Source organism: Opisthocomus hoazin, chromosome 1 (genome assembly GCF_030867145.1).
Source record: "Opisthocomus hoazin isolate bOpiHoa1 chromosome 1, bOpiHoa1.hap1, whole genome shotgun sequence".
Taxonomy (NCBI): domain Eukaryota; kingdom Metazoa; phylum Chordata; class Aves; order Opisthocomiformes; family Opisthocomidae; genus Opisthocomus; species Opisthocomus hoazin.
The window spans coordinates 104,054,740-104,078,001 of record NC_134414.1 but is presented as its reverse complement, the minus strand read 5'-3'; the positions used below and the strand labels follow the sequence as shown (position 1 = coordinate 104,078,001).

At 39.4% G+C, this 23,262-nt stretch overlaps 1 protein-coding gene across 2 annotated transcripts in view; it reads right to left on the bottom strand.

Annotated features, from left to right (window-relative positions):
- Positions 1-23,262, bottom strand: part of ZBTB21 (zinc finger and BTB domain containing 21) — a 31,464-nt gene that overhangs the window by 1,130 nt on the left and 7,072 nt on the right. The window contains exon 2 of one of the 2 annotated variants that reach the window (XR_012765141.1): positions 15,489-18,832. Coding sequence is in view for 1 of the 2 variants with exons in the window: in XM_075431533.1 (XP_075287648.1) it covers positions 15,643-18,819 (3,177 nt within the window). In the remaining variant the exon portion in view is untranslated. Of the gene's footprint in view, positions 1-3,713; positions 18,833-23,262 lie in introns of those variants that run through there. The other variant, XM_075431533.1, reaches the window with a different exon arrangement.

Genomic DNA, 23,262 nt, shown 5'->3' with positions numbered 1-23,262 from the left:
GGTGTCATCGCAGAGCACACCCCACAGGTACTGCGCTAAGGCTAAAACACCTTGAGTCCGAAGCGCAGGGGTACAGGCTCACTCAGAATACGGTTGTGCAAACCCTGCCAGCTACTTGCAGGAGGGTGCAATGTGTTATGGCACAGGCAATGGGTAGAAAGCTTTTAACTCCTCAGTCATGGGCACACGTTACATTCACTTGTGCTGACTACATGTTATCCTTATAGGTTTTAAGCTACAACTAATCCTCTTGCATCTTCTCAGACAACTGTCTGTGCTGCAGAAACCATCGGGATAGACCGGCCTCCTCCTTGGCAGTCCCAAAAGGGAGCCAGGGATTGAGTAGTCTGGAGATGCACCTCCTCTCTCTGCTCTCGGCTGTCAGTTAGGCAGAAACCATGCTGCTTAGTGAAGGAAATACCAGTGGAGAAGACAGCTTTTAGACAAAAGTGTATTGTAACGTGCCTTTAACCTAACAGGGAATTTTCTCCAAACTCAGCAATTGCCGTGTAACTGAGCCATATTTAAATACACTCACTCGTTTTTATATACATTACAAACGCACCTGCAGAGAGAGAGGGGTTCACCTTCTGTGTGGTGCTTTTGAGTGGGGCTCTTCAGGTGGGTGTAAGGGTGCAGTCTTTTGTGTCTGGCTCCTCCTAGTGCCTGTACACCATGTCAGAGGCACGTCATAGATTCTAGGATCATCCCCATAGAACGAAGGCTCTGTGCGATTCTTCCCCACCTGAGCCTTGTACTAGTATTTTCTAAAAAACTACCCAATTGCAAATCTCATTTTTAATATCAGTGTTTCTCCTCTAGACTTATTCAGAGTGACAGTTTGGTATTTTTACAAGTTTTTTTTTCCTTGTGCTCTTAAAAAATGCATTTACATGCATTTACACGCCTCAAACTTCTCCTGAAACAAGTCATCTGAACGCAGGCTAACAAAGCGAAGTTTCCTTCTTGTGGCCTTTGGCTGCTCAGTTGACTGCTGAGTGGGGAAGAGGCAGCGGCAAATAGCAGCTGCCTTGTTAATCGCTGCCCTGCAGAGAGGACGCCTGCACCTTTCCCGGGTGGGTGAGGAACAGACACAGCTGTGCCTGCTCCGACATCAGCCGGACTCCATGCAGCAGAGGAAGAGATGTGCATGAAGCCAAGGACTAGCCAGCTGCGGGGGGAGTAAGCAGGATAGTGGTCAATAGAGCTGTATTTACTGTTCTATAGATTTTCCTCTGGCTTTAGATCCTCTTCTTTTTAGGAACCACAGGTGCAGGTGGTGAGGTGGAGAAACTGTGACTGTATCTCCACAGGTATAGTGGCCACACCTGGTGAAGTCCTCAGGACACGCAGTTTTCAAAACCTGTTCCAAGAGGACCCAAACTTCCCCCAATGCAGTACAATAGGGAAAATATCATTAAACAATCTTTTGGGAAGTTTTTCTTCCCTGAAATTCTTTCATAGACTTTATAGCACAGAGGAACGGATGCAGTTTCTTGTCAGCCAAAAGGGGTCAGAAGGTGTCAAACCCCAGGGACTCCTAGCTGTTCATTAGGGAAGAAAGGAAAAAGTGGGCACCAAAGAGCAGTATTCATCACAAATGACACCTTCAAACAGTGGCTGATTTTTTTTCATGTTTTTGGCAGGCCCACTGCGTGCTCTCTTCTGTATCTGACATTCTTCTGCTGTCGTCTTCCTACTCTCCCCCACCTCTTCTTCCGGCTCGACACCCTTTGGTCCTCCAGACACCTGTCTGCAGAGCCTGCAAATCTCAGCATGGTCTGTTCCTTCCAGAAGCATCCCTGGATGCTAGTAATCCCAGCAGGTCATGCTGCTTTATCACTGCCTTGTTTTTACAGCAATGCATTTCATCAGAGAGATACATGTTGCTGGATGAGAGCCGGTGCCCTAAAATATCAGCTTAAGCTAACGACTACAACCAGGGCTCCATGACATCAAAGAACTCTATCCACCCCAGGTCCTGGACTGACAAGACATGAAGAAATTGTTATGGGTTGCATCGAAACTGCAGAAGCAATTTAAAGCAAATTCTTTCTTAAGAGAAAATGGCTTCGCATGTGATGTACTCTTTCAACAGATGTAAAATGAAGGGGAAATAAGACTTGTGTATGTTGCTTTATTGCAGCCAACATCTTGAAAATTTCTATTGCCAGAGTATTTCAGGACTGGAAATAGAAATATTATCCATGTAGGTCTCATAGTAAAAATTATCCTGTTAGTGTTATCTTAAAAAAAAAAGTGATAACTGGAAACATCCTATGAATGGCAAGTAAGTAAAAGTTACTGGATTTGTTTGAAGAGCAACTGCCTTAGAAGCGGATGGCTGGAATCAGAACAAAAAATAACCATGAAAATAGGCACAATGCTCATGGTGTTACGAGTAACTTCTTCTCGTTTTGGTCTGCTTCTTGACTTTTATGTCAAATGTAGGTTGTATGGTTGCTAGAGCAGACAACTTCTGTGCAGCATTTAAGCAGACGTTAAACTGCTCTGAAACAGTAAGAGGGAGAGGACTGTACGCAGAGCTCAACTGGATGCAGAAAGAGCTGGGAGGACTTCCTTACGCTGAAAGGAGAAAAGGCCAAACTTTTGCTGATTTATGACTCTGTGAACGAGCTAGCAGCTCTCTGTGCCTTTTCCACAGCTCACCTAACTTCTGACGTGCAGGGATACTCCATGGAAGGACAGGCCAGGAGCCCTTCGTCCCTGCTTTCAAACAGATTTAAGGAGCATCAAAGGCCCAAATCATCTTGAGCTTGGAGCACCCTTCAACCCTTGATGGTGACCGTTTGGCAGACCTGGTACTTCAGCTCTGCCGTATGTTTCACTGGACTTACTGCCCTATTTACTCTGACAGGACAGTACATGTGCGCACAGTGACAAGCACTGGGGTAAAAAGCACAGATAACTGTTCAGCACATGCTCTCGCTGCAAATCTTATCCATCCCACCAAGACCATTCTTTGCTACCCAGTCAGTGATTTTTATGAAACTTGTTAAAGATTAACTCGTGAGACCTTGTCTCCTCTATTAAATGTGAGTGAAATTGGTCAGCGGGTTCAACCAAATTGCACAAATTAAAAATAGCAAAGGACATCAAATGTGGAGTCCAAGAAGTTGAGAAAACTGGCCTAAGAGTTTTCAAAGATAGATCTCATCTGTTTTGGAGAAAGAAGCCTAGTAAACCCTGTTCCCAAAAGATACAGAGCTCATTTTCTGCATCATGGGAGTCCGCACACTACATTCCCACATGAGGGTTTTTGAAGAGGCAAATACATGCAGCAAAACTGCTTTTGATGAGAGCACTGCAAAATACCATAAACATTGCCAACAGTGTATTTTCAAACATCTGGTCCAATCCAGTTTTAGATGAAGAGATACTCAGCTGATGTAACCTTGCTTCCACAAAGTCCCATTTTAATCAGTGATTGCATAGGAAGCAGAATTTCAGCTGTGCTCAAGTTTTTACGCGATTGTCTAGAGCTGTTGGTTTTCTTGTATTTTCCAGTAAAAGCGTCAGTGGGGCACTTACTAAAGCAAACAAAAAGCCATTATTTTAGTAACGTAAAAACTATCCTTTACATCCAATAGATCAAAAGCTGTTCTTTTATAAACAAAATTTCCATCCCACATACACAATGGTATGTACAATAACATCACACTTTGCCAAGAGATTCCAGTATAAGACACAGCTCAAAAGAAACAAAGTATAAGTTTATTGGACTTCAACATTTCTTAGTCAAGATCTAAGTAAAGAAAACACACAGTAGAAAAAGTTGTACAAAGCAGCAACGGATTTACACTACATTAAAGAAAAAGTTACCCTAAGCTATTAAGTCTCAGTCCTAAAAAAAGTAAAAACCCATCCTTAATTAAAATTCAACACTTGTGTATTGAACTGATATACAATGACTATAAGGTATACAGGATTATAAAACCAGCTTCTTTTGTCTTGCCTCTATAATCCTTTAAAATGACAAGTGATTTTTTGCAACTAATTGGAAAATTATGTAGCAAATATATTGGATAATTCCAGTTTCTAGAAACTGTAGGAAACTATTCCCCTGCACCCAAGCACTAAAAGTGATCCCATTTTCCTGCTTTTTAAAAAGGGACACTGTCAAGAATAAGCCTTAAAATGTGTACTTTATATGTATTTCACATGTTACATTGCAAAAGCTAGTTTGTTCTGGGTTTATGTACATATTTTAATTAAAGACGCTGCTGCAGTAGTGCGAAGCTTGTGTCTTTAAAAGGTAATGTGTATCGCTGAGAAACCGGAAAAGGAAAAATGGATCGAGTCCTTTATTCTGGAATAGTGAGAGAAAAAACAACACGAAAAATAAGCTCGACCCACAGAATTCAGATACATTTTTCAGACATCCTTGCAACAACTGAGGATGCCCTTAATAGGCATTTTCATGCCCAAGCAGCTCAAGTGTTATGACTCAATTCAGGTTTTTAAATTCTTTGATTTTATTAATATCAAGCATTCTTAATTCTTAATACAGGTAAGTACATTTACTGTATACAACCTTTCTCTTGATAGTGTCCCTTTATGTACAACAGTTATAGTACAGTTTTTCACAAGTCATTTTAAATAAACAAGAATCAATCACATTAAAAAATACTATCAGGCTGTGTTCAACAACAGCAACAAAAAGATTTTAACACTGATTAATTAACAGCAATATTAAAAAAACCAACAAACCAAAACCCTAAGCTTGCTTTGATTTTTATCTAAATCTTCTGGTAGGAAAATGTAAACAATTTCATTGAACAGTATAGGCACATGCCAGATTACAGGCTCATGCCAGATATCTGCACCCTCACCGTCAGTGCCAAGAAGTTAGGCATAGTCTGTCCTTATCCCATGTGAGGAACTTCTAGTTTTACCACTGGAAGCTTGGAACAAAAACAGAGTACATGTAGCTTCAGACCAAACCCGCATGTCCTACTTGGGGCAAAACAAACAAACAACATCAGACAAGAAGATCTACTGGATGTCACTAGGAGGCCTGCCTAAATAGGGAATGCAGGAACAAGTCTCTTACAGCGGTGTTTTGGTTCACGGATAAGGCTGCATCTCCATGGTGAAACACACGAGACAAACTCTAGTGTCACCCACTGCTTCAGCAGGTTACCTGCTCAGTTAACTGTCACAGGGCGTCTCACTCCCCCTTACCAAAAAAAAAAAAATTAAAATAGAGACAGTCTTGTTACTGGTTCATGTCCTTTGTTTTTGTAAAACTATAGAATTATACCCTAGCTGTATAGCCGGTGCCCTAAAATATCAGCTTAAGCTAACGACTACAACCAGGGCTCCATGACATCAAAGAACTCTATCCACCCCAGGTCCTGGACTGACAAGACATGAAGAAATTGTTATGGGTTGCATCGAAACTGCAGAAGCAATTTAAAGCAAATTCTTTCTTAAGAGAAAATGGCTTCGCATGTGATGTACTCTTTCAACAGATGTAAAATGAAGGGGAAATAAGACTTGTGTATGTTGCTTTATTGCAGCCAACATCTTGAAAATTTCTATTGCCAGAGTATTTCAGGACTGGAAATAGAAATATTATCCATGTAGGTCTCATAGTAAAAATTATCCTGTTAGTGTTATCTTAAAAAAAAAAGTGATAACTGGAAACATCCTATGAATGGCAAGTAAGTAAAAGTTACTGGATTTGTTTGAAGAGCAACTGCCTTAGAAGCGGATGGCTGGAATCAGAACAAAAAATAACCATGAAAATAGGCACAATGCTCATGGTGTTACGAGTAACTTCTTCTCGTTTTGGTCTGCTTCTTGACTTTTATGTCAAATGTAGGTTGTATGGTTGCTAGAGCAGACAACTTCTGTGCAGCATTTAAGCAGACGTTAAACTGCTCTGAAACAGTAAGAGGGAGAGGACTGTACGCAGAGCTCAACTGGATGCAGAAAGAGCTGGGAGGACTTCCTTACGCTGAAAGGAGAAAAGGCCAAACTTTTGCTGATTTATGACTCTGTGAACGAGCTAGCAGCTCTCTGTGCCTTTTCCACAGCTCACCTAACTTCTGACGTGCAGGGATACTCCATGGAAGGACAGGCCAGGAGCCCTTCGTCCCTGCTTTCAAACAGATTTAAGGAGCATCAAAGGCCCAAATCATCTTGAGCTTGGAGCACCCTTCAACCCTTGATGGTGACCGTTTGGCAGACCTGGTACTTCAGCTCTGCCGTATGTTTCACTGGACTTACTGCCCTATTTACTCTGACAGGACAGTACATGTGCGCACAGTGACAAGCACTGGGGTAAAAAGCACAGATAACTGTTCAGCACATGCTCTCGCTGCAAATCTTATCCATCCCACCAAGACCATTCTTTGCTACCCAGTCAGTGATTTTTATGAAACTTGTTAAAGATTAACTCGTGAGACCTTGTCTCCTCTATTAAATGTGAGTGAAATTGGTCAGCGGGTTCAACCAAATTGCACAAATTAAAAATAGCAAAGGACATCAAATGTGGAGTCCAAGAAGTTGAGAAAACTGGCCTAAGAGTTTTCAAAGATAGATCTCATCTGTTTTGGAGAAAGAAGCCTAGTAAACCCTGTTCCCAAAAGATACAGAGCTCATTTTCTGCATCATGGGAGTCCGCACACTACATTCCCACATGAGGGTTTTTGAAGAGGCAAATACATGCAGCAAAACTGCTTTTGATGAGAGCACTGCAAAATACCATAAACATTGCCAACAGTGTATTTTCAAACATCTGGTCCAATCCAGTTTTAGATGAAGAGATACTCAGCTGATGTAACCTTGCTTCCACAAAGTCCCATTTTAATCAGTGATTGCATAGGAAGCAGAATTTCAGCTGTGCTCAAGTTTTTACGCGATTGTCTAGAGCTGTTGGTTTTCTTGTATTTTCCAGTAAAAGCGTCAGTGGGGCACTTACTAAAGCAAACAAAAAGCCATTATTTTAGTAACGTAAAAACTATCCTTTACATCCAATAGATCAAAAGCTGTTCTTTTATAAACAAAATTTCCATCCCACATACACAATGGTATGTACAATAACATCACACTTTGCCAAGAGATTCCAGTATAAGACACAGCTCAAAAGAAACAAAGTATAAGTTTATTGGACTTCAACATTTCTTAGTCAAGATCTAAGTAAAGAAAACACACAGTAGAAAAAGTTGTACAAAGCAGCAACGGATTTACACTACATTAAAGAAAAAGTTACCCTAAGCTATTAAGTCTCAGTCCTAAAAAAAGTAAAAACCCATCCTTAATTAAAATTCAACACTTGTGTATTGAACTGATATACAATGACTATAAGGTATACAGGATTATAAAACCAGCTTCTTTTGTCTTGCCTCTATAATCCTTTAAAATGACAAGTGATTTTTTGCAACTAATTGGAAAATTATGTAGCAAATATATTGGATAATTCCAGTTTCTAGAAACTGTAGGAAACTATTCCCCTGCACCCAAGCACTAAAAGTGATCCCATTTTCCTGCTTTTTAAAAAGGGACACTGTCAAGAATAAGCCTTAAAATGTGTACTTTATATGTATTTCACATGTTACATTGCAAAAGCTAGTTTGTTCTGGGTTTATGTACATATTTTAATTAAAGACGCTGCTGCAGTAGTGCGAAGCTTGTGTCTTTAAAAGGTAATGTGTATCGCTGAGAAACCGGAAAAGGAAAAATGGATCGAGTCCTTTATTCTGGAATAGTGAGAGAAAAAACAACACGAAAAATAAGCTCGACCCACAGAATTCAGATACATTTTTCAGACATCCTTGCAACAACTGAGGATGCCCTTAATAGGCATTTTCATGCCCAAGCAGCTCAAGTGTTATGACTCAATTCAGGTTTTTAAATTCTTTGATTTTATTAATATCAAGCATTCTTAATTCTTAATACAGGTAAGTACATTTACTGTATACAACCTTTCTCTTGATAGTGTCCCTTTATGTACAACAGTTATAGTACAGTTTTTCACAAGTCATTTTAAATAAACAAGAATCAATCACATTAAAAAATACTATCAGGCTGTGTTCAACAACAGCAACAAAAAGATTTTAACACTGATTAATTAACAGCAATATTAAAAAAACCAACAAACCAAAACCCTAAGCTTGCTTTGATTTTTATCTAAATCTTCTGGTAGGAAAATGTAAACAATTTCATTGAACAGTATAGGCACATGCCAGATTACAGGCTCATGCCAGATATCTGCACCCTCACCGTCAGTGCCAAGAAGTTAGGCATAGTCTGTCCTTATCCCATGTGAGGAACTTCTAGTTTTACCACTGGAAGCTTGGAACAAAAACAGAGTACATGTAGCTTCAGACCAAACCCGCATGTCCTACTTGGGGCAAAACAAACAAACAACATCAGACAAGAAGATCTACTGGATGTCACTAGGAGGCCTGCCTAAATAGGGAATGCAGGAACAAGTCTCTTACAGCGGTGTTTTGGTTCACGGATAAGGCTGCATCTCCATGGTGAAACACACGAGACAAACTCTAGTGTCACCCACTGCTTCAGCAGGTTACCTGCTCAGTTAACTGTCACAGGGCGTCTCACTCCCCCTTACCAAAAAAAAAAAAATTAAAATAGAGACAGTCTTGTTACTGGTTCATGTCCTTTGTTTTTGTAAAACTATAGAATTATACCCTAGCTGTATAGCCGGTGCCCTAAAATATCAGCTTAAGCTAACGACTACAACCAGGGCTCCATGACATCAAAGAACTCTATCCACCCCAGGTCCTGGACTGACAAGACATGAAGAAATTGTTATGGGTTGCATCGAAACTGCAGAAGCAATTTAAAGCAAATTCTTTCTTAAGAGAAAATGGCTTCGCATGTGATGTACTCTTTCAACAGATGTAAAATGAAGGGGAAATAAGACTTGTGTATGTTGCTTTATTGCAGCCAACATCTTGAAAATTTCTATTGCCAGAGTATTTCAGGACTGGAAATAGAAATATTATCCATGTAGGTCTCATAGTAAAAATTATCCTGTTAGTGTTATCTTAAAAAAAAAAGTGATAACTGGAAACATCCTATGAATGGCAAGTAAGTAAAAGTTACTGGATTTGTTTGAAGAGCAACTGCCTTAGAAGCGGATGGCTGGAATCAGAACAAAAAATAACCATGAAAATAGGCACAATGCTCATGGTGTTACGAGTAACTTCTTCTCGTTTTGGTCTGCTTCTTGACTTTTATGTCAAATGTAGGTTGTATGGTTGCTAGAGCAGACAACTTCTGTGCAGCATTTAAGCAGACGTTAAACTGCTCTGAAACAGTAAGAGGGAGAGGACTGTACGCAGAGCTCAACTGGATGCAGAAAGAGCTGGGAGGACTTCCTTACGCTGAAAGGAGAAAAGGCCAAACTTTTGCTGATTTATGACTCTGTGAACGAGCTAGCAGCTCTCTGTGCCTTTTCCACAGCTCACCTAACTTCTGACGTGCAGGGATACTCCATGGAAGGACAGGCCAGGAGCCCTTCGTCCCTGCTTTCAAACAGATTTAAGGAGCATCAAAGGCCCAAATCATCTTGAGCTTGGAGCACCCTTCAACCCTTGATGGTGACCGTTTGGCAGACCTGGTACTTCAGCTCTGCCGTATGTTTCACTGGACTTACTGCCCTATTTACTCTGACAGGACAGTACATGTGCGCACAGTGACAAGCACTGGGGTAAAAAGCACAGATAACTGTTCAGCACATGCTCTCGCTGCAAATCTTATCCATCCCACCAAGACCATTCTTTGCTACCCAGTCAGTGATTTTTATGAAACTTGTTAAAGATTAACTCGTGAGACCTTGTCTCCTCTATTAAATGTGAGTGAAATTGGTCAGCGGGTTCAACCAAATTGCACAAATTAAAAATAGCAAAGGACATCAAATGTGGAGTCCAAGAAGTTGAGAAAACTGGCCTAAGAGTTTTCAAAGATAGATCTCATCTGTTTTGGAGAAAGAAGCCTAGTAAACCCTGTTCCCAAAAGATACAGAGCTCATTTTCTGCATCATGGGAGTCCGCACACTACATTCCCACATGAGGGTTTTTGAAGAGGCAAATACATGCAGCAAAACTGCTTTTGATGAGAGCACTGCAAAATACCATAAACATTGCCAACAGTGTATTTTCAAACATCTGGTCCAATCCAGTTTTAGATGAAGAGATACTCAGCTGATGTAACCTTGCTTCCACAAAGTCCCATTTTAATCAGTGATTGCATAGGAAGCAGAATTTCAGCTGTGCTCAAGTTTTTACGCGATTGTCTAGAGCTGTTGGTTTTCTTGTATTTTCCAGTAAAAGCGTCAGTGGGGCACTTACTAAAGCAAACAAAAAGCCATTATTTTAGTAACGTAAAAACTATCCTTTACATCCAATAGATCAAAAGCTGTTCTTTTATAAACAAAATTTCCATCCCACATACACAATGGTATGTACAATAACATCACACTTTGCCAAGAGATTCCAGTATAAGACACAGCTCAAAAGAAACAAAGTATAAGTTTATTGGACTTCAACATTTCTTAGTCAAGATCTAAGTAAAGAAAACACACAGTAGAAAAAGTTGTACAAAGCAGCAACGGATTTACACTACATTAAAGAAAAAGTTACCCTAAGCTATTAAGTCTCAGTCCTAAAAAAAGTAAAAACCCATCCTTAATTAAAATTCAACACTTGTGTATTGAACTGATATACAATGACTATAAGGTATACAGGATTATAAAACCAGCTTCTTTTGTCTTGCCTCTATAATCCTTTAAAATGACAAGTGATTTTTTGCAACTAATTGGAAAATTATGTAGCAAATATATTGGATAATTCCAGTTTCTAGAAACTGTAGGAAACTATTCCCCTGCACCCAAGCACTAAAAGTGATCCCATTTTCCTGCTTTTTAAAAAGGGACACTGTCAAGAATAAGCCTTAAAATGTGTACTTTATATGTATTTCACATGTTACATTGCAAAAGCTAGTTTGTTCTGGGTTTATGTACATATTTTAATTAAAGACGCTGCTGCAGTAGTGCGAAGCTTGTGTCTTTAAAAGGTAATGTGTATCGCTGAGAAACCGGAAAAGGAAAAATGGATCGAGTCCTTTATTCTGGAATAGTGAGAGAAAAAACAACACGAAAAATAAGCTCGACCCACAGAATTCAGATACATTTTTCAGACATCCTTGCAACAACTGAGGATGCCCTTAATAGGCATTTTCATGCCCAAGCAGCTCAAGTGTTATGACTCAATTCAGGTTTTTAAATTCTTTGATTTTATTAATATCAAGCATTCTTAATTCTTAATACAGGTAAGTACATTTACTGTATACAACCTTTCTCTTGATAGTGTCCCTTTATGTACAACAGTTATAGTACAGTTTTTCACAAGTCATTTTAAATAAACAAGAATCAATCACATTAAAAAATACTATCAGGCTGTGTTCAACAACAGCAACAAAAAGATTTTAACACTGATTAATTAACAGCAATATTAAAAAAACCAACAAACCAAAACCCTAAGCTTGCTTTGATTTTTATCTAAATCTTCTGGTAGGAAAATGTAAACAATTTCATTGAACAGTATAGGCACATGCCAGATTACAGGCTCATGCCAGATATCTGCACCCTCACCGTCAGTGCCAAGAAGTTAGGCATAGTCTGTCCTTATCCCATGTGAGGAACTTCTAGTTTTACCACTGGAAGCTTGGAACAAAAACAGAGTACATGTAGCTTCAGACCAAACCCGCATGTCCTACTTGGGGCAAAACAAACAAACAACATCAGACAAGAAGATCTACTGGATGTCACTAGGAGGCCTGCCTAAATAGGGAATGCAGGAACAAGTCTCTTACAGCGGTGTTTTGGTTCACGGATAAGGCTGCATCTCCATGGTGAAACACACGAGACAAACTCTAGTGTCACCCACTGCTTCAGCAGGTTACCTGCTCAGTTAACTGTCACAGGGCGTCTCACTCCCCCTTACCAAAAAAAAAAAAATTAAAATAGAGACAGTCTTGTTACTGGTTCATGTCCTTTGTTTTTGTAAAACTATAGAATTATACCCTAGCTGTATATGGAGTTTTTATGTAGAGGAAAATTCATTTTAACTTTTGGTTCTAGGAGTTAAAAAAAATAAAAATCTGTGTGTATTTTTCTGCCATTGCTCACTTTCAAGGTTGATCATGGTCCCAATTTAGCAAAGAACTTAAGCACATGTTTAAAAAAAAAATTAAGACTGATCTTAATGGACTTGACCATAGGCTTAGATGCTTTGCCAACACAGTGCCGGAAAGGAAAAAAAGTCCCCAAACAAAATACATTTCAAGGCTCAACCCTGCTCCTCTTAGATGCAACAGACGTCTCAACCGTACTTCCACTGAAGCAGGGTAGTTATCTGAGATTTATCTGACATTATAAAAATAGCAAAAAAAGAAAGAATTAAAGATTCTAATCTATATATTAAAACATCTGCACATTCTTATCACAAATTTTAAGAAAAAAAGCAAACCACTTTTTATATTTAACAAGATCTCCAACTTTGTGTCACCTTAGTACACAGCTACAAAATTAAACAAAATATGATGAAGACAGGCTTTTGTATCAATAAAGTTGCCTTTTATTTTGGCTGTGGCCAAACTAGACACTCTTCAAAAGACCTTTATTTATAAACAAGCAACTAACATTTTTTCCATAATTAAACTTTTAAAACATATATTAAAAGTTATATAAGTGGATGCATATTTATTCTGTATCCTCCAAAATAAACACTTCTATCAAGGGCTTTTTAAGATACTGTATAAAAGCTAATAGAAAACCAGAACTGCTATATAAACATCTCATATTTAAACTTCAGAGATCCTGAATTCCTTTACTAAGCAGCAGGAACTGATTTAAAAAAAAAACAAAAACAAACAACCCACAAAACATGCTCAAAGTTATAAACAAAATTTAAAAAAGCCCAAACCAAACCAACCAAAGAAAAACTTAGAAGGAAGCTACTTAGACCAAAAATATTTTATCGATTTTTTTATAATCGATAGTATGCTAGGAGAAAAGGTCAAGATTTCCTCAAAGATGTTGCACAAGCTTTTGATTTAGTGTGTGGAATTTATCATCATATCACATAGCAGAATCCCAGTTGGAAGCTGGATGACTACGACATAGCTGAACTAGTTGCCATCTTCCCTTAGAAAGCACACTGATTTTTGCAAGGCTACATGTAAACTTTCAGACTGTTGTTAGAGAAATCATTGGTGAAAACTTGGGAACAAAAACACATTAATATTTTATATGCACAGATTTCTTAAATACATTTAAAGAATACTTAGCGAAGCTTTATGTCTTTCTGATTTTGTTAAACCAGGTTAAGTTCAATAACCATTTTATTTTGAAATTGTTTCTGGTAAGAAAGAAATTCAGTCTTATCAGGTGGAATAAAGAAGTCAGTAACTAGAATTGTTACTATTAAAAAAGTACCTTGTTTTGATTGTAAGGTCACCAAAAGAGTTTAACTGATACTCTAACAAATTAACGTAATCATATTCAGATACAATTTGCCTGAAAGAGGACAAAAAAGGACAACAGATTGTTATTAGAAGTATTTAGTAACAATTTTAGATTTTAATAAAAAATGAAACAGAAGAGGCTTGAAACTAACATTGAAAATCTTTTGGTAGCTGAAAAAAAAGTCAGGGGTCTTTCCTGAGCCAATTCTTTTAAACTTAACTTACAGGAAAAATAATTAAAATAAAACAAAAAAATTCTGTTGGAAAAAAATGATGGCACACTTGGGCTTTCACTGAGAAAAATCTACTCCTGCGTGTGCCTAGCTGAGGATGGCCATCCTCAGATTCTTAGGAGTTACACTTGTGCTGAATTTCTCTAAATCTTTGTGTCAGCTTGCAATTCTTTTTATTTATGAGTTTGGGATGCTGAAAAAAAAATTAATGGTTACATTACAGAATTAAAGTCTCACTCCTGCTCCCCCTCCAACTGGTGACCAAACTCCTGTTGCTTTCAGCGAACACAGACTGGGCTCTGATCAGCTTGTGTGGAATGCAGTCCCCCTCTCCCAACCCGCACGGGGCAAAGTTGGTCAGGATCATAAACACCGCTTGCATCATTCATGTTCACTTTAACCCATCATGATTCCATTAAGTTTAAATTCTAGCAGAATAATTTTTCCCTGTCAGCTTACCACCTCCTTCTGGTTAAACATTTCTTTCACTCGCAGAATAATTTTGGACCCTTACTCTAGCTTCTGATAAATATCTACGATCCTACTTACACTAAATGCTCCAGTTGTGATTTGAGGTACAATAATGGAACCACACAGACTATCTGCAGCCCATTATTACCACGATTTTCAACAAATTGGAAAATTGCAACACAGTATCACACATGATCAAAAGCGGCAGAAAGAAATATTCTATGCATTCATAAAACACAGTGATTGTAGTGTGATGTTTTTTCCTCTGCTTTGAGCTGGATATGTATGCTTAATACAAATTTCAGATACATAATTCTTCATTTATACAGGTGTCTATATAAATATTTACATTTTTAGTTTTTGTTAAAACATATCTTTGTACTCATGGCCAAGCTTATTACTGTGTGTAGGAACACAACTCATCTTCTGTCCCTCAATTAGCTCTCTTTTTTTTAATTTAATAGTTATACATTCCTTTGTAGTAAGAATTACAAACAGTTGTACAAATAGTGGAAACAATATTATGAAACTTGTCTGACATCCATTCAACCTTAGTTCATATTATAAACAGTACCATTTGCATTATGATGGCTGTTAATACAATGACTTTAGCTACCGAAGTATCCAGAGTAAATTAGTCTTTGGGACATTATATAAAGCAAAGTACCCCCTCCCCCAATTTTCCTTAGAAACTTATAATTAAATGGCTGAAAGCAGGCTTGCTGCTACCTTTTATATAAAATCTTAGTACTAATATTGCTGACTTTAGATTCTATTTTAATTTGCACAAGTTCCATATGACAACAAAAGAATTCTATGTTCCCTTAAAATATCAAACATTCGTATCCAATAACATCAGGATTACTCAAACTTGAGGTTTATTTGTTATTGCTAAAGGTTTCTAAGACCTAAGTCAATACAGCGAGACACTCCATCCACTTCCTCCCTAACTGCAAGTTCGTGGAAACTATATGGAGCTTGTGTGTTGGTTTCTTAACAAAAAAAAAAAAAAAGTTGGCTACAATATTTCACTATTATCAACTCACGGTTAGAATCCAAATTGTTGTTGCTCTTTCATTTAATATATAACTTTATATATAATACACACGCACACACCAACATCACAGGATGAAGATCCATGCATACAATCCAGATGTGATCATATTTCAGTGTTAAATGAAATAAAAATTATTCTATTACTATTAGATCCCAGACCGCAGTATTTTAAATTACTCTTTCTACCTACTAACCAAGTTAGTTTACCTTAATTTTCAAATCGAAGCAGCATCACCAGTTCCAAATTTTTCATCGTCATCAGCACTACTTTGATCCTCATAGACTTCTAGTTTATATGGCATACATCTGAGACCCTGAACACAGCCTCCACTGAACCAGCTTTTTAAGGTATCTGCTAAAGCTAATTGTGTGTCTGTTCATGGCTCCAAAGGCTAAACGCTGTCTTGAAAGTCCTATGACAGAGTTTACACATGTATTGTCTTTTGAATGTGATTGCCGAGAGCGGTGGAGCATGATAGAAGAGCGTATCGGACTCCTGTGGTACAAATAATTTCTCAGTAGTAGTGGAGCTTTCAGACAAGCCTGTCGGACTATCAGGCTCCAAAGGCTGGATTTTGGGGAGGGGTGGGGGTGGAGGTAAGGGTGGTGGTGATGGGGAATTAGCTGGTGGACATATCTCCGGCTCCTTGTTTGTGGACTCCTCTGCAGCCTGTGACATATGAGACTGGAAGTGACTCCACAGACGGAAATTGGTTCGGAAGGCCTTGTGACACACGTGACAAATAAATGGCTTCACAGAGCATAAGAGCTCTTGGTGACGCTCCAGCTGCTTGCGTAGGGTGAAAATCTTCCCACACTTTTCACAGGGCCACAAACCAGCATCTCTGTTGCAGACCACTTTCTTCGGTTTTCTGCTCATTTCAGTGACCTCATCCTCTATATCATCTGCAGGCTCCTCCTTGATCTGAATTTTCAACTGCTTGGAAACACTTAAGTCTTCAGGCAGGCATGAGGAATCTTCAGAATCAAAGTTTATTTGTTCTGATGAATCACTGAATACACCGTCTTCCTTTGCAGCAACAAAATTGTTCATTTTATTGGATTCTGACTGAGGCGGCAATCTTGACGAACTAGTTATTTCTCCATTGTGATCCAGGATAGGTAAAGAAAAGTTCTCTGATGGAGCCATTGTGTTTTGATTGTGAACTTCAACTTGATGCCGCCAAATACTAAAGGACGATTTAAAGGTACGCATACACTCAAGACAAGTAAGTTTCTTGTATTCACACTTGTTTTCGTGCTCGTTCTTCAGCTCTGGAGAAGAAAATCTAAGGCTGCAGTAGGTACAGACAGTAGCATTTCTACAGAGTTGCTCGTGATTTCCCTGTTCAATAAGTGAAGAGAGCTTGGCATTGCAGAGATGGCACTGATAAACCTCTTTGTTTTCTGCCGGACTTTCAGTATGAATATTATCTTTCTGCTTAGGAGCCTTATTTCCTCCAATTGGTTTCTCCCCTGGGTGCATTTTTATGTGCTGTTTAAATTGCGAGAGGAAACGATAAGCTTTCCCACAGTAGGTACAAATATAGGCTCCTTTGCTTCTCGACCTTAAATTCCTTTTGATGACTTGTTGTGCTTGTGAAGCAGACTGTCCCTGAAAACCCTGCTTGCCACGTCTTAGTTTAACAATTAGAGCTTTTTTAATCTCTCTCTCTCTCACTATATCGATCAGTTTTCTTTGGAATTTTTCATCCAAAACAGCATGCGAACTGGAAGCTGGTGAAGGATTCTTCACAATTCCATGCTGTGTCTGGCAGTGCGTCCACACTTTGAAATTTGTGTGAAATCTCTTGTGGCATATGTCACAAGCATAGGGCTTCTCTGGATTATGATACATGTTAACATGTCGATGAAGACCTGCTGTTGATCTGAAAATTTTAAGGCAGTGCTTGCATTTGAATTTTTTATTTGGTCTTGCTTCTTCCGTGTCGCTGTATTCATCTTTACTGACATCAGAATCAGGAAAATCGGCATCAAGGTGTGTAGGGCTTGATCCTTCCTCAAAGTTATCTTCTGACCCAGGAGAACCCTGCTCATCCGCCTTCAGTTTCTTAAACGGTAGTCTTCTATCAGCTTGAAATCTCCTTTTTGCTGGAAGTCTACTTGGTTCCTTATGGTCATCCTCAGTTTTAAAAGTAAAGTCTTTATTTGTTGATGCTGAAGCATCACCCACTGTAACTCTTATTATTTCAGCAGGATCCGAGAGTGGACTGCTAGGTTCAGTTTTTATTCGCACCTCTGTGAGAGGGGAAGCAACCTCCCTATCAGTCGACTGAGAGGCACTGAAAGACCTAAGGCGATGTGGGTGTATTACCTGTGGTTTTTCATCTAAGACTAACTTCTCTGATGACTCTTTCAAGGACGACTTTTGAGATACAATATTAAATGTCTTCTGGGAATCGTTAGTTCCCGGTGAGGAGGACGACGATACCTGTGAAGGTTTTAGGTCAACAGAAGGAGAGTAAATAGGAACCTGGCTGTCCATGGACAGCGACCTTCGAAGGAGGCTTTTTACAAGTGGCCCACTTCTGTCAATACTTTGGTTGTCTGGACCAGATCCACTAGATGGGATTACCAGCCCTAACTTTGAGTAGTACAGCAAATTCCTGTCTTCACCTTGACCATTTCCTTTTCCTGTCTCTCGCAACAAAAATGTGGATTCTGATGCACCACGCAGAGACAAGACTGGTGGACGCGGTCTTTTTAACGACACCTCTGCAGCCTTTCCTCTTAAAAGCTGACCACTGCTTCCTGGTTCATCGCTTGCAGTTTCTTTCTCTGCTGAAGGCATTTGAGGCAGTACTGTGTTCCTTTTCACTAAACCACCTCTGCTCTGATCCTCCACAGTTCCAGAAGTTTCATGAACCTTAGTGTAGCTCATAGGGCTTTCTTTCAGCCATCTTCTCTCAGTCAGTGACAAGTTGTGAAGGGTTTCAGTTGGTTTTGTTACTTGTGGTCTACTGCTAGTTTTGACAGCAACAGAGAGTGAAGGTTTAGACGTATGGCTTAAATCATGTTGTGTTTGATTTATACTTTTCACTTGTGCTTCAATTCGGTTCTGACAGACAATGACACTTCTCTTCTGAGAACTACTTTCATCTTCATCTTGATACAGTATTTTCTTAACAGGGCAAGCTGGAAAAGGAGCTTGAGGACTCTTAGAAACAATGTTTGTAAGAAAGGATATTCCAAGACTGTAGCCCAGTTCTTGCACAGCTGCAAGACTGCCTTTCTCAATGAATAAGGATGAAGAATAAATGTAGTTTAACACATTATCAAAAGCATCTGGCTCACAAAAGTCGAGTTGAAACACTGACTGAGACTCATTCTCCTTATTCGTGAACAGAGTCTGGAAGTATTCACTGCTGGCAGCCAGAACGTTCTTATGAGCTCGAAATTTCTGATCTCCTACTATAAGAACAACATCACACAGCTGTCCCTTTAGACGCTCCTCATTCAGTGCGCTTAGAAGTGAAATGGCATGGGCTGGATTTATGTAATGCAAGAGCCCCTCCATGATTCTGATGTTTCTGAAAAAGAACAACAACAAAAAAAAGTTGTAGGTTGCCTTGTGTGAACTGTTGTTAGAGATAAAGCAAACACTCCTAATCCCTCTGTGCTTCCTAAACTGGCTAAACCACCATCAACAGTGCTGAAGAAAACAGCTTGTTTAGAGGAAAGGTATGGGAATTAAAACAACACTGTTAGCTCTAACAGATGCACTGGCACAAGAAGAACCAGCTCGTGCCCACTTTCAAACACACTGTTAAGCACTAATCTCACACCAAGAATATTACACCTAACTAACTGGGGGGGGGGGGGCTGTGTTCTCTTCCTGCAATACATCTGTCCACATGAAGGAACAGTTCAATCATGTCACTCTTCATCAGCTATTTCTCAGCTTTAGCTTTACGAAGATCTCTCTTCACAACTGCACTGGTAAACTCTTGAATCAGATATCTAAAGCTTAGTCATACCAAGTCACCTTTCTGAGGCCAAGCAACCTTGACAGTCTCCTGCTGACCAAACAAATTAACAGGGTTTTGTTGTCATTTTTAAGAGGATGATGGGAAGGGCATTAATACCGGGAAGGGAGAAGGAAGCAGGATTATTGTCTGTAATCTAGATTAATTAATCATGTTTTCTTATGCTTAATAAGTGTTGTTAATATATAATTCTAGCTACCAAATGCATGTCACTTATAAACTGCACTGACAGGATCTGATTTCTTAGAAATGTCACAATTATAACAAGTATTCCTGCACTGCTTTGTTCTAGCTTAAAAGCAATCTGAACTCCCCATTTTATTCATTAGCATAAGAGCACTTTATGCCCATAACCCACATATTTGAGGAACAGTTACCCTCGGATGCATCCAAGAGTACAATAAGTACAAATTAAACTGCAGTGCAGAAATCTCCATGTTCCACGTGCTCTGAACAGCCCACTCGGTACTGCAGGATGTCTCAACAGCTCAATAGACTGCTCCTGACTAGATCTTAACAGAAGAAGAGATTAAGGTTTTAAGTTAGTTTAAACAAAGAACTTCTGTGGCATGAATTGAAATTTATGTATCTGTGTACATGCACATATAAAGGGAAATCAGCAATATCCAATTTTCTTTTTTTTATGGACACTCTTACAATTCTGTTCAAGTTAACCTGTAAGAATTTTACACTACCTTCCTCCATGGTGGTAGTCAAACAAGTCAATGATGTGTCTGTTAAAAGCAATTCTCTTCTTTTTACAGCTGATTTGAGAAACTACACCTCATTTTATAATTTATACACAATGCATGCTACTACAACAAAAAGGTTTCACTCTTCATCAGCTTAAAAGCATATGCAAAAAGTTTATCAAAATAAAATACAATATTAAGAAGCTGTAACCCCATGATTAATAAATGAGGGTGGTAAATCTTAAACTAATAGATATAAATAAGTGATCAAAGTCTAAATTGGTATTTTTGAGAAATGACTCAAAGGGTGCCTCATACAGTATCTCAGGGCATTGATCATATCCTAGGACTGAGCTACCACTTCTACATCTGAAACTACCAAATGAGTTAGTAGTGTCATGACAATAGCAAAAGCAGAACTCTGTTTCCTCACCAGATCTGTCTTTACTGAGTGTTTCAGCATCTTGCAGTGTCATTTCATAAACACTAATTTATCCTTAATTCACCTCAGATACTTATAATGCATAATGCCCTCCCACTTCCATCTAAAAAGACCAGAGCAGTCAAGCTTCTATGAATTTGAGAAATCAACCTGGTTTGGTTTCCTTTCTACGTTTTGCTTATAAGTATCGTCTTACTTATCGTCGGTGCGTGTGCGCTATCCACCTCCTTTGTGGATGCCACTGCAATTCAGAGTGGTGGAGTCTGACCGGCCCTAATCCAGTCCCATGCTTTAAGCATCCATTAACACTTGGAGTGTTATTAGAACAAGTGTTCCAGGAATGCATCTTTTCCTTTAGCTTCATGTGAAGGAAACTGCATTTGCAGACTCAAGTGATTCATCTGGGATGCAAGCTGCAGCATGGTGTATGGAGGTAACAGATCAACAGTGTGCTCATGAAGGAAACTTGAGCTAAAGCAGTGTTGTGGAGACACCCACTGGAAGTTGCTGCAGAACCCATGCTTCAAGGACACAGTGGGGAAAGGAGTATATTAGTCAAATGTTTTGTGATATTTTCAAGTCTTTTATTTTAATCTGCTTTACCCACGCCTTGTGTTTTGTGCAAGACACTCGCAGAACAAACACCATGTAATTACTGTGTGTCCCTCTGTTCATCGTAACACAGTAATGCTATTAGTAGAGACGGCTGTAAAATCTGCACATCTAAAGCAGAATCCAGTAGTCACCCATCCTTCTTTCCGCGTTATCCTTTTTTATCCACAGAACACCTTCAATTTGTTACATTAAACAAGGTAGAGATCAGCATTCCACTAAAATCTTCCCTTTCATTATCAGAGTACAGTTTCTTCTGCGCAGGGAAGGAGGCAGAGCTCTTTGGTGCAATGTAACTGTCACTTTAACAGTAACCAAGGCTGCAACATACACAAATGGCAAGGGACCAAATGAATCCTGCAAAGGCAGCTTTAATCCTGGTATTTCCTAATTCAAGTGCTTGAGTTTCACCTTAATAGTCTTTACACACAACAGTCAGAAATAAAACAAGCTATGATACATTATGTAACAAATCCAGAACTGGTCTGCAGAACATTTAAAGACATTTCTATGATTCTATGATTCACACAGATCATCTGAAAGCCTGAAATACTTGGATGTAAAAAAAACCCAAAGATTACCTGAGTAAATGTACCACGTATTAAAATTTCACTACACGAACACTTTTCAGTAACAAAGTTGATCCAAGACATTCCAGCTCTCTCTTGTTCAACTTATCTGCACGCTGCAGTTCACTCCTCCTTCAGCTGTGCCAGCACAAATATTTGCAGGCCTGTATTACACAGCAGATCAGACAATAAATAAAAACCAAGTAATATTTCTTTTCAAATGCTGGTAAACTTTAATATTAAACCACAATGTCAAGAACGATTGCATTGGCATAACTGAAGAGGCAGCAAACGTTGGCTTTCAACGGAACCCTTCAAACAGTTTGTCATCAAAGCCAACACTTGGCTGGCTGCGCTCAGCCCTGACACAAAAGGTGTGCCTGGCTATTGTGCAGATAACAGAACTATGGCAGTCTCTTGTAAAATCAGATTTGATTCCAGGTGTTTGAGGACTCACACTTCTCAGCTGAATATTGTTTTGCCCTTAAATACCTGAGCTCTTTCCTCCAGATAATCTGCTTCTATTCTCTCCAACCATTTTTTTCCATCCGTCTTTGCTACTGACTGGAAAGCCCTTTCCTCTCTTCTTCCATGATGTTCAAGTAACATCAAAGAAACAGTAGGAGCATATCAGAAAATCTCCCATTGTCCGTGTTCAGGTGCCACGTGCTATAGCAGCTGCTGGTCCTCAGGAGGAACAGCGAGAGCAAGACTCCAGACCCGGTAAGGGCAAGTGCTTCAGGAGCACCTGCAGCCTTGCTTCAGGAGGCCAAGGAGAGATTTCAGTGTCGATCATCTTCAGCAGCCCTCTACTGATCTCAGCAAACTAGATTTAAGAATCCCAAGTACCATATTTGGTACAAGATTTATTTTATTTTTTTAACAAAGATAGAAAAAGACACCTCTGGTATTTCAAAATTGCTTTCTGCAAAAAGGAAGTCTCTCCTCAGGAAAGTTCTCACAAGGAAAGGGTGAAAAAGCTTAATCTTTGGCCCAGCAGTTTATTGATCTTCAACAGCTACCTGCCTTTGAAGCAGTAGTTCCGCTTCCTTTCCTCTGTCCCTTACTCTCAAGTCTCCTCCTCCCAGCCCTGTGGTACCCTCCTCTTCCTTTCACCAGCTCTGCTGCTCATTTGACCTCCCAGTAAGTTGATTCAGCTCCTTAAAATGAAGCAGGAAGCAAACAAAATCAGTCCAGCTTTTTATGTATGTTTGCAATTTTATAGGTTAGGAGCTTAATCAGCTCGCCGAGAGGTCAGATGAGCATCAGAGTTGCAGCAAGAGAAGCCAAGAAACTACCCATTCTTTGTCAGCAAGTTGTTCAATCAGCTTTGCCCATCTGAAACTTCCTTCAGAAACAACAAAGTCACCGGTGCTGAAACCTTACAAATAGAATCAGGCAGATATTTGTGTGAACGATTTCAGTGTAACAGCTTATGCTTGCAAATGCACAAGCAACTAAAGCAAGATGTTGATGTTGCTGACTTGCACCATGACGACCCAGCTGTCAGCTAAAGCTATGTCAATGGCATGTTGGGGGTGGTGGGGGGAAAGGCGATGTTCCGAAACCCTTACTGGGGTGCAGCGTTGCAGCAAGCAGGCGCCAGGGCTGTGAGAAACCGCAGTCAGAAGCGGAGGGTACAGGGAAGGAGGAGGAAAC